At 42.0% G+C, this 15,394-nt stretch overlaps 1 protein-coding gene across 10 annotated transcripts in view; it reads left to right on the top strand.

Annotated features, from left to right (window-relative positions):
• The window catches only part of ZNF41 (zinc finger protein 41), a 42,693-nt gene extending 27,730 nt beyond the window's left edge, over positions 1–14,963 (top strand). For 4 of the 10 annotated variants that reach the window (XM_009234755.4, XM_054544070.2, XM_054544075.2 and 1 more), the window contains 3 exons: positions 3,428–3,570; positions 3,826–3,921; positions 10,371–14,963. In XM_009234755.4, coding sequence (XP_009233030.1) covers positions 3,428–3,570; positions 3,826–3,921; positions 10,371–12,415 — 2,284 coding nt within the window. In that variant the 3' untranslated portion in view covers positions 12,416–14,963. 10 annotated transcript variants of the gene reach the window in all.
• Positions 14,964–15,394: the final 431 nt, after the last annotated feature.

Genomic DNA, 15,394 nt, shown 5'->3' with positions numbered 1-15,394 from the left:
TGTTATTGTTTTGGCATGTGATGCGAAATAGAGCTCAGATTTTACTTTATTTTTTCTATACACAACCTTGTCTTCTTTTCTTTCTTTCTTTCTTTTTTTTTTTTTTTAGATAGGGTCTTGCTCTGTCACCCAGGCTGGAGTGCGGTGGCACAGTCATGGCTCACTGCAGCCTCAGCTTCCCGGGTTCAGGTGATTCTCCCACCTCAGCCTCCTGAGTAGCTGGGACTACAGGCACACGCAACCATGCCTGGCTAATATTTTGCGTTTTTTGTAGAGATGGGGTTTTGCCATGTTGTCCAGGCTGGTCTCAAATTCCTGAGCTCAAGTGATCCACCTGCCTCAGCCTCCCAAAGTGCTGGGGTTACAGGTGTGAGCCTCCACGCCCAGGCCCTGGCAACATTTGTTGAAAATATTTTTCCTCACTGTCTGCCTGGACACCTTTGGCATAAATCAGGTGAATGTATATGTGGGTCTGTTTCTGTACTCTATTTTTTTTTTTTTTTGAGACTGAGTCTCACTCTGTTGTCCAAGCTGGAGTGCAGTGGCCTGGTCTCGGCTCACTGCAGCCTCCGCCTTCCGGGTTCTAGTGATCCTCCTGCTTCAGCCTCCCAAGTAGCTGAGACTACAGTCACGTGCCACCATGCCCATGTAATTTTTGTATTTTTAGAAGAGATGAGATTTCTCCATGTTGGCCAGGCTGGTCACGAACTCCTGACCTCAAGTGATCCACCTGCCTCAGCCTCCCAAAGTGCTGGGATTACAGGCGTGATCCACTGCACCCGGCCTGTACTCTACATTCTGTTGCAATGGATTATTTGTCTATCCTAGCACCAGGACAACAATGTCTTAAATTTCCATTGCTTTGTAAGTCTTGAGGTCTTGTAAAGCATGTCCTCCCACATTGCTTTAACTATTCAAGAGCATCTTGGCAGGCCAGGCACAGTGGCTCACACCTGCAATCCCAGTGCTTTAGGAGGCTGAGGCAGGTGGATCACTCGAGGCCAGGAGTTCTAGACCAGCCTAGGCAACATAGGGAGACCCCTGTCTCTACAAAATACAAAAAAAAAAAACAACAAAAACGAAGCAGCGAGTGGTGACGTATGCCTGTGGTTGAGGCTGCAGTGGGCTGTGGTTGCGCCACTGCACCCTAGCCTGGGTGACACAGCGAGACCATGTCTCTGAAAACAAGATACAAAATAATTTTTTTTAAATGCCTTGGCTATTCCTGGCCATTTGCACTTCCACAGAAATTTTAGAATTGGTTTGTCAGATTTTACAAAAATCCTGTTGTGATTTCAATTGGGATGGCATTGAATGTATTGATTTCTGCTTTTTAAGGATTTTTTCTCTTGGGCTTTACTCTGTTGTTATTTTTATAATGTCTTTATTTCGATGCTTAATGCATGGAATTTTGGACTTTATTCTTTTGTAATATGAGCACTGAAGACCCTAATTTCCACTTTAGTTACCATTTCTTAATCCAATAAATTCTTACATGTACTGATTACATTGATATTTAGTGTATCTTCTTAGACGATCAGTTATCTTGAACTGTATTTTTAAACTTTAAAATGATGATTTCTGAAAAGTTTCGTCTTCTTACTGATTTCTGACTTAAATACACTTGGTTTAGAGATGGTCTGTAAGAGATGGTTTCTGTATCGTCTCTATCTGTGTACCCTTTCTGGTTCGTCTCATCCGTTTCCCAGCTCTATATGAGAACTCCCAAATCTTACCTCTATAATAGCCCAAAAACTTATTGTGTAACTCCTTGAATGTTTTACCACCTTTATTTCAACATGGACAAAATGTAACATTATGTTTCATTCTCTTCCCCACTCCCTTCCTAATCTACTAGCCCCTCTCAGTATATAACACCACAGTCTGCATGGTTGTACAAAACCGATAACTGAGAATTGCCCTAGAATTCTTTCTTTTTCTCACTCCCATAATTCAGACTCTTTAAAACACAGCATGTTTTTTTTTTGTTTGTTTGTTTGTTTTTGAGATGGAGTCTCATTCTGTCGCTCAGGCTGGAGTGCAGTGGCGTGATCTCAGCTCACTGCAACCTCCACCTCCTGAGTTCAAGCAATTCTCCTGCCTCAGCCTCCCGAGTAGCTGGGATTACAGACGCCCGCCATGCCCAGCTAATTTTTGTATTTTTGGTAGAGACGGGGTTTTTGCCATGTTGGCCAGGCTTGTCTCAAACTCCTGACCTCAGGTGATCTGCCTTCCTCAGCCTCCCAAAGTGCTGGGATTACAGGCGTGAGCCACCGCGCCTGGCCAACACCTTCTTTTACTTGCCCATGACAACCACTGCCTTAAGTCCAGATTGTCTTATTCTCTCACATAAACTCTGTAGTGCATCTCCAGACTGATCTGGACTCACCCATTTCAAACATTCCTCATGATCAATCCTTTTTTTTTTTAGACGGAGTCTCACTCTGTATCACCCAGGCTGAAGTGCAGTGATACAATCTCGACTCACTGCAACCTCCGCCTCCTGGGTTCAAGCAATTCTCCTGTCTCAGCCTCTCAAGTAGCTGGGATTACGGGCGTGCGCTACCACGCCCAGCTAACTTTTGTATTTTTAGTAGAGACAGGGCTTTACCATATTGGTCAGGCTGGTCTCGAACTCCTGACCTCAGGTGATCCACCCACCTCAGCCTCCCAAAAGGCTGAGATTACAGGAGTGAGCCACCATGCCCAGCCTGATGTATGTTGAATACTGTTTGAAGTCACGCAATTACAATCATGTCTTTTCCTGCATATAAATTGCAGTCCATTCTCTGTTAGAAAAAAAGGCTTGTTCCTTTTTCTGATGCTAGTATATCTCTACTGGATTTTCCTCATAGCCACCTTCTCAATATACTACACAGACTCCTTTCCTTTATATGGTACTACTTGCAGTTCCCAGAATCCACCATGTATTTTTCTATTTTCCTTTCTCCACACTGTTGCTCATGCTTCTCCCTTCTAGATAACTCTCGCCCCACTGTCTCTATGAAATCTAACCTTATACCTCCTATACTTTTCTTCCAAATTCCTAAAGCTCCCTTTGTGTCTTCTGTTGCTTATCCAAGTCTTTAAGTTGCCTTATATTTTACTCAACTCTTTATTTATCACCATTGCCTAGCACATCATCTGACACATAATCAGCCAGTATCTTGTTTTTAAGTTAGCTGGAAGACTTACAGAGAGCCCATTTAAAATCCTCATTTTGAAGAGAATGAATGAATAAATGAATTAATGTAGTACACAACAAATGTCAAGATACTTTAATAAGTTTTTTTGCTCTCACAAAATAAAATACAAAACTAAGTACTTAGTGAAAACCCTACATGGTACATTATGGTAAAAAGCATTAAAAACAACTTGCTATCTACCTTCTTCCATCCCCCAGTGCTGACCATGCTGCCTTGAACAGGATTGTGTCGTTACAGGCTTCAGTGTCATTTGAGGACGTGACTGTGGACTTCAGCAGGGAGGAGTGGCAGCACTTGGACCCTGCCCAGAGACGCCTGTACTGGGATGTGACACTAGAGAACTACAGCCACCTGCTCTCAGTGGGTAAGCACGGCCGCCCTATGCATCTGCTAATGAGGGTATTTCCATTCTCGGCTGCTGAGTGCTGCCCAACACCTAACCTATGTGATGGTGTCATCCTGGATTTGTCTGGGATTCAGTTCCTTTTCACCTCTGTGATTATTACTCTGTTCCCAATGAAATATGTTTACTTTTCTGAAAAGCTAAGAGAAAGTGTCACTGAAAGGCCCCTGAAACCCAATCAGCTGGACCCAATCGTGTATCATGTCCTGTTAACAGGGTACCAAGTTCCCAAGTCAGAGGCCGCCTTCAAGTTGGAGCAAGGAGAGGGGCCATGGACGCTGGAGGGGAAAGCCCCACATCAGAGCTGTTCAGGTGAGTGAGCATGACCCAGACAGATGGGGACATGGAAGTCAGTGTCACTTTCCCTAGGAAAGCCTGATGCCTTTGAAACACTCTGAAGATAACCCATCTTGAAAGTTCTAAACTTTTGGAGTCAATTGGAGATAGTTGACAATAGCCCTCAAATACCTAAATGCCATTTCCATGTGTGACCCTTGCCACATTATTGTCTTCTTTGATTGGCCTTTTGGCAAGAGAGCTGTCTCTAGTCTCTGTACTCTGTGTCACATACCACTCTGTCTTATCTAGGACCTTTTTATTCTTCCTACTCTACCCCTGCCCCCGATCTTAGTCTTTTCTTGTACATCCAAGTGTTTTAAAATTTCTGTGGCCCAGGCTGGAGTGCAGTGACATGATCTTGGCTCAATGCAACCTCCACTTCCCAGGTTCAAGCGATCCTCCCACCTCAGCCTCCCAAGTAGGGGGGACTACATGCACACGCCACCATGCCCAGCTAATTTTTGTATTTTTTGTAGAGACGTGATTTCACCATGTTGGCCAGGCTGGACTCGAACTCCTGGGCTCAACTGATCTGCCTGACTCGGCCTCCCAGAATGCTGGGATTACAGGCCTTTGCTGGGATTACAGGTGTTTTTTTTTTAATTTTAATTTTTATTTTTATTTTATTTTTATTTTTACTTATTTTTTTTTTTTTTTGAGACGGAGTTTCGCTCTTGTTGCCCAGGCTGGAGTGCAATGGTGCGATCTCGTCTCACCGCAACTTCCGCCTCCCAGGTTCAAGCGATTCTCCTGCCTCAGCCTCCCTAGAAGCTGGGATTACAGGCATGCGCCACCACACCCAGCTAATTTTGTATTTTTAGTAGAGATGGGGTTTCTCCATGTTGGTCATGTTGGTCAGGCTGGTCTCGAACTCCCAACCTCAGGTGATCTGCCCGCCTCAGCCTCCCAAAGTGCTGGGATTACAGGCATGAACCACCGCGCCTGGCCAGGTCTTTTCTTTTATTCCAATTCTCCATATCCATTCTTTATGCCTCCTCCCATGGGCAGCTGATCTAATGTGTTTGAACCTTGAAATTGTGTGATATTCTCTTAAAGCCTGAAGTATTGATTTATGAGTATGTATTTTTATTATATATAAAACATATCGTACTATGTTTCTCAATTCTGTTCCTTTTTTTCACTCATTCCTATGGTCTCTCCATATTTTAGTGTGTTTGTCTGGCTTTGTTCTTCAAATTGCTACATAGTATTTCACAATGTCCCCAGCACCACATCATACTTAACCGCTCACCTAGTCATGGACGCTGAGCATTGTGTCCAAGTCCCATCTAATACAAACAATTCTGCAATCAACTTCTACATAAATGTTTCCTTACAGGGTATGAGAATTTCTCAGGGATGTGTAGAGAAGAGAGGATTTGCGCCTAATCATGGAGTATCTCATCCAGAATAGGACTGAGTACCACCATATTATTCTCAGATTAGCTGCACTGTACAAGTGTTCTGGCTTCCCCAGTGTTTCTGCTAACAATTAGTAGTACCAGTATTTCTCATTTTTTGGTCAATAGTGGGTATAAAGGGGTATCTCTCTCTCTTTTTTTTTTTAACCTTGTGATGCAACAGTAGGGTATCTCATTTTTAATTTGGACATTTCATGATTTACCTGATACCTCTTTGAGCTTCCCTCCTATGAATTACCTTGTTCATAACATTGCCCTGGTTTCAATTGTGCCTCCTCAATTGTCTGTTTCTTACTGATCTGCATCCCATTTATTATTTGCCCCTTTTTCAGCCTTCTCTTCCTCATTTTCCCCATAAGCAAGGTTTCCCTAGGGACCTTTTCTCCTGTTCAGTCTTTTCCTTTTCCTTTTTTGTTTTTTGAGACAGAGTCTCACTCTGCCACCCAGGCTGGAATGCAGTGGTGCCATATCGGCTTACTGCAGCCTATGCCTCCTGGGTTCAAGCGATTCTCCTGCCTCAGCCTCCTGAGTAGCTGGGATTACAGATGTGCACCACCATACCCTGCTAATTCTTGTATATTTAGTAGAGATGGGGTTTTGCCACGTTGGCCAGGCTGGTCTCGATCTCCTGACCTCAAGTGATCTGCCTGCCTCAGCCTCCCAAAGTGCTGGGATTATAGGTGTGACCCACCGCACCCAGCCAGCTCCATATTTTCTGCTGCCTGAATTGTAATTATTCTATTCCTGATTTGATTTGCTGATTCCATTGTTTTTACTAGTTCATATTAAATGCTAATGACAGATATCTTTACCTAAAACATTCTATTTCTCTTGTCATGAGCATTATGAAACAAACCTACAATTGTTCTCCATTACCTAGTATATGACAATTAAACTCTTCTTTCAAAGAGATAAACAACATGGTCACATATTTCCAATTCAACTCGTATCTGTATATTTTCTGTAACCTCTGCTCAACTCCATTTTTAATATTTTCTTAATGTTGACCATATCTGATAGTCCTCCCTGAATCTGACTGTTTATTCTGTGCTCTGTCTATTCAGATGAGACATTTTCCAGCTTGTGATCAGTTCTCACCTGTCTCACAAAATGGCTCTTAATTATTCCAGCCTGTGTGGCTCTTTCCTTTTTCTCGTCCTCCATCCCACAAGAATTCTGAGAAAATCACAGGATTTTAGCATATAGGGTAACTGAGGCTTTTACCTCTATGTTTTTAGAAAGTCTCCAGAATTAAGAGCCTGTTTCAGGCTGAATGTGGTAGCTCATGTCTGTAAACTTTGGGAGGCCGAGGCGGGAGGATCACTTGAGGCCAGGAGTTCAAGACCAGCCTGGGCAACACAACAAGATTCCATCTCTATTTCAAAAAAAGAATTTAAGAAAAAAGAGCCTCTTTCTTTTTATAGAAAAATCTATTAATTTGACAAATAAGAATTGTATGTATTTATCATGTACAACATGATGTTTTGAAATATGTATACATGAAGAGCCTATTTCTTATAGTATAACTCAGAGTCTTACCGAGGGAGAAACCACAGACTAATGTGAACAGAGAATGGTTAACATAAAGATTCTTTGCAGCCGGGCATGGTGGCTCACACCTATAATCCCAGCACTTTGGGAGGACAAGACAGGTGGATCACCTGAGATCAAGGGTTCAAGACCAGCCTGGCCAACATGGTGAAACCCCATCTCTACTAAAAATACAAAAATTAGCTGGGCGTGGTGGCCTACGCCTGTAATCCCAGTTACTCGGGTGGCTGAAGCAGGAGAATCACTTGAACCCAGGAGGAGGAGGTTGCAGTGAGCCATGGGACTGGAATAATGAGGGATTTGCTAGCAAAAAAAGAAACTCTGAAGAATAAAGGAATAGCAGATAGAAAGCACAGCAGGTTCTTCTAGGGTTGTGAGCGAGCATCCAAGGAAGAGGCTCCCTACTTCCCAGGGATGAAATTCAGACCTTGTAGGGAGGGCACAACCATGGCTCGAGGCAGGTAGAATACTTGCTGTGGTGCCTTTACTGGTGGAACTTGCTGGAAACCTGCCCTCTAGGATTCCAGGGAAAGCTGTTGATGTGGAGGTGACTCACTGGAGCTATTCCACTACAAATCGTCTGAGAGTAATCTGGGGGTTGTTGGGTGCTGCTGACTGTACAGCACTGTGGGGGCCTGCAGGAACTAGGTGCTTGGGAAGCCATATGAGATGCAGGAGCTGGATGCTGGAGAAGTCACCCACACTGCAGGAGCCGAGCTCTAGAGAAGACCGCGAGACCTGGGTACTGGAGACACTACATGTGCGTCAGGAGCCAGATGTTAGCAAAGATTCCCACACTACATGAGCCTGGTGCTAGACAGCTTGCCCCTGCTGGATGAGCCTGCTGAGTGAGCCCCCTAGAACCAGGAAGCAAACCCTCCTCATCCTGCAGTGTCTCTCTAGCATCTTACACTGACAAAGTTTAACATCGTGCCAGCTGGCAGAAGAAAAAAATATTTAAAGAGATCAAGATCCACTTTTTAAATTTTTAATTTTTATGGGTACATAGGTATATATATTTATGGGGTACATGGGATATTTGGGAGTTTTGGAGTTTTTTATTTTTGAGACAAAGTCTCGCTCTGTCACCTAGGCTGGAGTGCAGTGGTGCAATCTTGGCTCACTGCAACCTCCACCTCCCGGATTCAAGCGATTCTCCTGCCTCAGCCTCCCGAGTGGCTGGGATTACAGGTGCATGCCACCATGCCTGGCTAATTTTTGTATTTTTAGTAGAGACGGGGTTTTGCCATGTTGGCCAGGCTGGTCTCTAACTCCTGACCTCAGGTGATCCGCCTGCCTTGGCCTCCCAAAGTGCTGGGATTACAGGCACATGCCACCATGCCCAGCTAATTTTTGTATCTTTAGTAGAGACAGGGTTTTGCCATGTCTCAAACTCCTGGCCTCAAGTGATCCACCCACCGCGGCCTCCCAAAGTGCTAGGATTACAGACATGAGCCACCGCACCCAGCCTGCATGGGATATTTTGATACAGCATACAATGTGTAATAATCACATCAGGGTAACTGGGGCCAGATCCGTTTTTGTTGAGCAGGCAAGGAAGGGTGAATTTGGAACTGAGAGGCAAAACATTGATAACCAGCACATTTATTCTTTAGTTTTCTGAAGTGGAGCATGTAGAAAATATTTAGTAAATGAATTTATTGAATTTGGGGATATAGGCAGAGGAGGAGATTTTTCCTCTTTCAGATGAAATTTTCAAGTGTCTGCTCAGAGGAATTGAAAGGAACATACATTATATTTGGAAAGGGAAGATGACTGCATGAAATGTTAACACTTTCACCCTTTGTGTATTTGTCCTTTCTGTTATAAAACTGTGCCAAACTGAGTATCAATATGAATGGTACAGTGTCTGCTTTACAAATTCATAGCAAACATAAGCTCCCTAGAGGTATACCAAAATTAGAGCTAATATTTAGAAAGACAATACATTTTGGATATGCACAGAGGAACAAAACAAGAGGCTAAATATAGATGTATGTCTTCCCCTACATGATAATTCTGAGGTGAATGGGTCCAGTTCAACAAGTCAACTCTAATCCTGACGGGTCATTCAGGGACCATGTTCTAAGTCACTCCTCTGGCATCTCCTGGGGCATTGTTGTCACCTGCCTAGTTAATGATGGGTCACTGTGGAGTCCAGTGGGAAGAGGGAAGAGGAAATAGAGGACATTTGCCCACTGTCTTAAGGCTGGCCTGCAAGTAGTATATATCACTTCTGCTCATATTCCACTGGTGAGAACACAGTGAGGCCAGTGGATGTAAGGCCCAGCTACATTCTATTCCTGTGAAAGAAGGGGAGAATAGATCTCAGGGGAGGGCCTGCAGATTCTGCCACAGATAGCTTTCCCTTTCCTCTTTTACACACCTTGTTATAAGCATGTATTCCTGGAACCAATAGAAACTGCAGGTGGGGCCGGCACAGTGGCTCACACCTGTAATCCCAGCACTTTGGGAGCCCGAGGTGGGCAGATCACTTGAGGTCAGGAGTTCAAGACCAGCCTGGTCAACATGGTGAAACCCCGTCTCTAGTAAAAATACAAAAATTAGCTGGGCATGGTGGTGATGCCTGTAATCCCAGCTACTCGGGAGGCTGAAGCAGGAGAACCGCTTGAACCCGGGAGGCAGAGGTTGCAGTGAGCCGAGATCGCACCACCGCACTCCAGCCTGGGTGACAGAGCAAGACTCCATTTCAAAAAAAAAAAGAAAGAAAGAAACTTGTAGCTGGTTATAAAGTTGGAGTGCAGATGTCTATTTACTGTTTGTCTATGTCAGGATGCATGTTGCAACTAGTTTTCCTATAGATATAAAGGAATTGGTGTTTGAGGCATATAGATTTAATGTGCAAATTAATATTAAATTTGAAGGGCTCCACTCATAATGGTATAGAGGGAAAAGCAAGAAGAAGCAGAGAGCTTAGTAAAGTGGTGGAGCTGATATGTATTAAGAACATAAATTCTGAAATATTTCTTCCATGCCAGGCTTCCCCCTCACAGGCTGCAGTTTCTTCTGGTTACTCTACTCACAATCCAGGCCTCTTACATAGTGGAGCTGGACTCCCAGGGTTCAAATCCCATCTCTCCCACTTATTTAGCTATTTGATATTCAGCAAGTTGCATGACTTCTCTGTGCCTCTGTTTTCTCAATTGTAAAACAAATGATAATCGTAGCTACCTCATAGGGTTTAGTGAGGATTAAATGAGCTGTTTCATGTAAAGCACTTGTAACAGTCTCTGTGCATCATAAATGGTATACAGTTGTTTTGCATTTATTAAGTGTTCTATAAGAATGTTGTGTTGCTACATTATTACTACTATATTGTCCTATGGGCTCTTCCATTTATCTGTGTTCATCCTGTCTGAGCTACATGTCCCCTCTAGCCTCTGCTAATTGTTCTTTGTGTCGTTTTCATTTCTTTCTTTTTCTTTTTAGGTGAGGCTATTGGGAAAATGCAGCAACAGGGAATTCCTGGAGGAATTTTCTTCCACTGTGAGAGATTTGATCAATCCATAGGAGAAGATTCATTGTGTTCTATTTTAGAAGAACTGTGGCAAGATAATGACCAGCTAGAGCAATGTCAGGAAAACCAGAATAACCTTTTAAGTCATGTGAAAGTATTGATTAAGGAGAGGGGCTATGAACATAAAAACATTGAAAAAATAATTCATGTGACTACCAAGCTTGTTCCTTCAATTAAAAGACTCCATAACTGTGACACAATTTTGAAGCATACTTTAAACTCACATAGTCATAATAGAAACAGTGCAACAAAGAACCTTGGCAAGATTTTTGGAAATGGTAACAATTTCCCCCATAGCCCTTCCTCTACTAAGAATGAGAATGCTAAGACAGGAGCAAATTCCTGTGAACGTGATCACTATGAAAAACATCTCAGCCACAAACAAGCTCCCACCCACCATCAGAAAATTCATCCTGAGAAGAAGCTTTATGTGTGTACTGAATGTGTAATGGGCTTCACTCAGAAGTCACATCTGTTTGAGCATCAGAGAATTCATGTTGGAGAAAAGTCCCGTGAATGTGACAAAAGCAACAAAGTCTTCCCCCAGAAACCCCAGGTTGATGTACATCTGAGTGTTTATACAGGAGAAAAACCCTATCTGTGTACTCAATGTGGGAAAGTCTTTACCCTCAAATCAAACCTCATTACACATCAAAAAATTCATACCGGGCAGAAACCCTACAAATGCAGTGAATGTGGAAAAGCCTTTTTCCAGAGATCAGACCTCTTTAGACATCTGAGAATTCATACAGGAGAAAAACCTTATGAATGCAGTGAATGTGGAAAAGGCTTCTCCCAGAACTCAGACCTCAGTATACATCAAAAAACTCATACCGGAGAGAAACACTATGAATGCAATGAATGTGGGAAGGCTTTCACAAGAAAATCAGCACTCAGGATGCATCAGAGAATCCACACGGGAGAGAAACCTTATGTATGCACTGACTGTGGGAAGGCCTTCATCCAGAAATCACATTTCAACACACATCAGAGAATTCATACTGGAGAAAAGCCGTATGAATGCAGTGACTGCGGGAAATCCTTCACTAAGAAGTCACAACTCCATGTGCATCAAAGAATTCACACCGGAGAGAAACCCTATATATGTACAGAATGTGGAAAGGTCTTCACTCACAGGACAAACCTCACCACACATCAGAAAACTCATACTGGGGAAAAACCCTATATGTGTGCTGAATGTGGAAAGGCTTTTACTGACCAGTCAAATCTCATTAAACACCAGAAAACTCACACTGGAGAGAAACCCTATAAGTGCAACGGCTGTGGAAAAGCCTTCATATGGAAGTCACGCCTCAAAATACATCAGAAATCTCATATTGGAGAGAGACACTATGAATGCAAGGATTGCGGGAAAGCCTTCATCCAGAAATCAACACTAAGCGTGCATCAGAGAATCCATACAGGAGAGAAACCCTACGTTTGTCCTGAATGCGGGAAGGCCTTTATCCAGAAATCGCACTTCATTGCACATCATAGAATCCATACTGGAGAGAAGCCCTATGAATGCAGCGACTGTGGGAAATGCTTCACTAAGAAGTCACAACTCCGTGTGCATCAGAAAATCCACACAGGTGAGAAGCCCAATATATGTGCTGAATGTGGAAAGGCCTTCACTGACCGATCAAATCTCATAACGCATCAGAAAATCCACACTAGGGAGAAACCCTATGAATGCGGTGACTGCGGGAAAACCTTCACCTGGAAGTCACGCCTTAATATACATCAGAAGTCTCATACTGGAGAAAGACACTATGAATGTAGTAAATGTGGGAAAGCTTTCATCCAGAAAGCCACACTAAGTATGCATCAGATAATTCATACAGGAAAGAAACCTTATGCTTGTACAGAATGTCAGAAGGCCTTTACTGACAGATCGAATCTCATTAAACACCAGAAAACGCATAGTGGAGAAAAACGCTATAAAGCCAGTGACTGAGAAAGTCTTCACCTGGAAATCACAACTGGGTATGCATCAGGTATCTAATAGTAGGGAGGAGGAAGGCCTGTTGCTGCAATCGTTGTGCAGGGGGAAATGGGTATGAGAGACTGAGGCTTGAGTGAACTGAAGGCAAACAGAGCCAAGTATCCTTCAGTCCACTGGAAAGACAAGTTCCTGCATCACCACAGTGTATATGCAATTCTATGCATAGGAAGAGCCTTTAGAGAAAGCATTTGAGTGAAAGTCATGTTTGGTGACATGATTCATACAGACCTCTTGAGCTCCTGGAAATAGTAGAATTAAGACCTGAGGAGATGATTGTCATCTCTTATGCTTCACTTTTTGGATAAAGAACTTTTTAAATTCAGTACTGATTAGTTCAGCGTATCCTGGGACATAAAAGTACTCACTACTGGGAAAAACTTTTTCAAATTTCTGGGTTGAGGAGAAGAGTTTTCATTGTCCAAACACTGGCAGGGCACTGACATCAAGGCAGAAAACCTACTTGGGAATGCAGATATCTGTTTTTGTGATCATTGGCACTTAAGACACAGAAAAGATTCCCATGAAAAACTGTTTTTTCTTTCCTCTTCCCTTAGGAAGTCCTCATGGTATATCTATTTTAAGTGCAACAGAATTTTTAAATTTAAAGGTATAACTTTATGAATTGAGAAATTAGGCCTAGCTCTAGCCTATGTTACAGAAATATAGTCATTGAATGATACAAACATATAAAGGTAGTAGTGGTCTCATTATTAATTCCCTGCTGGGAGAGCAGGTGAGTCATACCCTATAAGAAGTATGCATGCCTTCTAACCTATGTCCCCAAAGCTGCCATTTGCATAAGCTGCAGGCCATAGATTCCTGATCCCCTCAGTAACTGACCCTACGACAATGGAACTGATCCATGGCACTCTAGATTTTCAGGCTAACCCACCAACACCCCTGCTTTCCTTGGGATTTCCTGAAAAAGAATGGTTGAAAAATTGAGTTTCACTTCCTAATATTTTGTTTTTCTTCCTATTTGGTTAAGGTATATTCATTTCCTACATGCACTTTAAGGGTAGTTTTGTGTAGACTGCTATGTGATAAAGTCATGTTGCGTTGCAATTAGTTATTCTAAGACATAATTACAGTTTATCATAGTTGAATAACTGGAAGACTTCTCAAGAAAGAGCACTGCTCTTTTTTAACACTGATATATAAACACGTTCTCATTTTCCCTTAAACATTTTTTACAATACTCATAAAAAGGAACTTTCTTTCTAGCATGTAATCGTATTTTTATTTTATTTTAAAATCTTTTTATTAAACTATAATGTATACAGAAAATGCATATATCATAAACATACAGCTCAGTGCATTCTCAAAAACTGAACATACTCAGATCAAGAAACAGAACATGACCAGCACCCCAGAAGCCTTCCCCACTTTCCCTTCCAGGCAAGCCCCCAAGGGTATACACTATCCTGGCTTCTCACAGCATAGATTCATTTTGCCTGTTTTGTATTTTATATAAATTGAGTCAATTATATATCATATAATTGAGCCATATACTCTTTAGCATCTGTCTTCTGTCATTCACATTATGTATGTGAGGGTCATCCATATGTTGCATATAGTTGTAGATAATTCATTCTCATTGTCATGTTGTATCCCATTCTGTGAATATGCTGCAATATAATTTATCCATTCTACTGTTTGTAGACATTTGGGTTGTTTGCAGCTTGGGCTATTAGGAATTGTGCTGCTGTGTATTGGTGAACATCTGTATGTATTCCTGTTAGGTATGTACCTAAGTGTATCCATATGTTCAGCTATATGTTATAAAACCAGTTTTCAAGTGGTTGTACCAGTGTACACTCCCACCAACCCAGTATGCGAGTTCTAGTGCTCCACATGCTTGCCAACATTTGGCATTTTCCATCTTTTTTACTATAGCCATTAGTGGTGGGCATATAGTGATATGTCAGTTTTAGTTTTCGGTTTTATTTTCTTGTCCTTCAAACCATTGTAGTATCTCCCCAGGATAGATGAGTGATGGCTGAGACCTGAGACCTAGGCCTGTTCCTCACATGACTGCACCATTTTACATTCTATCAGTGTATGAGGGTTCTGGTTTCTCCACATCCTTACCAACTCTTATTATTATCAGTCTTTTTTATTATAGCTATCCTAGTACATGTGAAGTGATATTGTGATATTAATTTACATTGCCCTAATGATTAATAATATTGATCATCTTTTATTGAGAATCTTTGATGAAGTGTCTGTTTAAATCTTTTGCCCATTATCAGTTGGGTTATTTGTTTTTTTTTATTGTTGAGCACTGAGAGTTTTTAAAAATATATTCTGGGTGTAACTTCACTATCAGTCCATTATCCTTGCAAAGGTTTTCTCCCAGTCTCTGGATTGTCTTTTCATTGTCTTAAGAGTGTCTTTTGAAGAACAGAACTGCTTATTTTGATGAAGTCCGTTCTTTCCATTTATTCACTTCTGGATTGTGCTTTGAGTGCTGTATCTAAGAAATCCTTGCCTAACCAAAGATTACAATGATTTTTTCCTGTGTTTTCTTCTAAAGGTTTAAGTTTTACATCTAGATCTAGCATGTATTTTGAGTTATATGGTGTGAAATGTGGATCCAAGTTCTTTTATGTTTTTGTTTTGTTTTGTTTTGTTTTGTTTTTGCTTATGGATATTCAAATGTTTCCACACCATTTGTTTAAAAATACTACCCTTTCTCAATATTTTGACTTTTGTCAAAAGTCACTTGTCCAGGCCAGACATGGTGGCTCATGCCCTGTAATCCCAGTGTTTTGCAAGGCTGATGTGGGGGGATCACTTGAGGCCAGGAGTTCAAGACCAGCTTGGGCAACATGGCAAGATCCTGTCTCTAAAAAATTTTTTTTTTACATTAGCCAGGTGTAGTGGTGCATGCCTATAGTCCCAGTTACTCAGAAGGCTGGGGTGGGAGGA

This window comes from Pongo abelii, chromosome X (assembly GCF_028885655.2).
Source record: "Pongo abelii isolate AG06213 chromosome X, NHGRI_mPonAbe1-v2.0_pri, whole genome shotgun sequence".
Taxonomy (NCBI): Eukaryota; Metazoa; Chordata; class Mammalia; order Primates; family Hominidae; genus Pongo; species Pongo abelii.
Note: the sequence above shows the minus strand (reverse complement) of the source record. Positions and strands in the feature narration are given on the sequence as shown.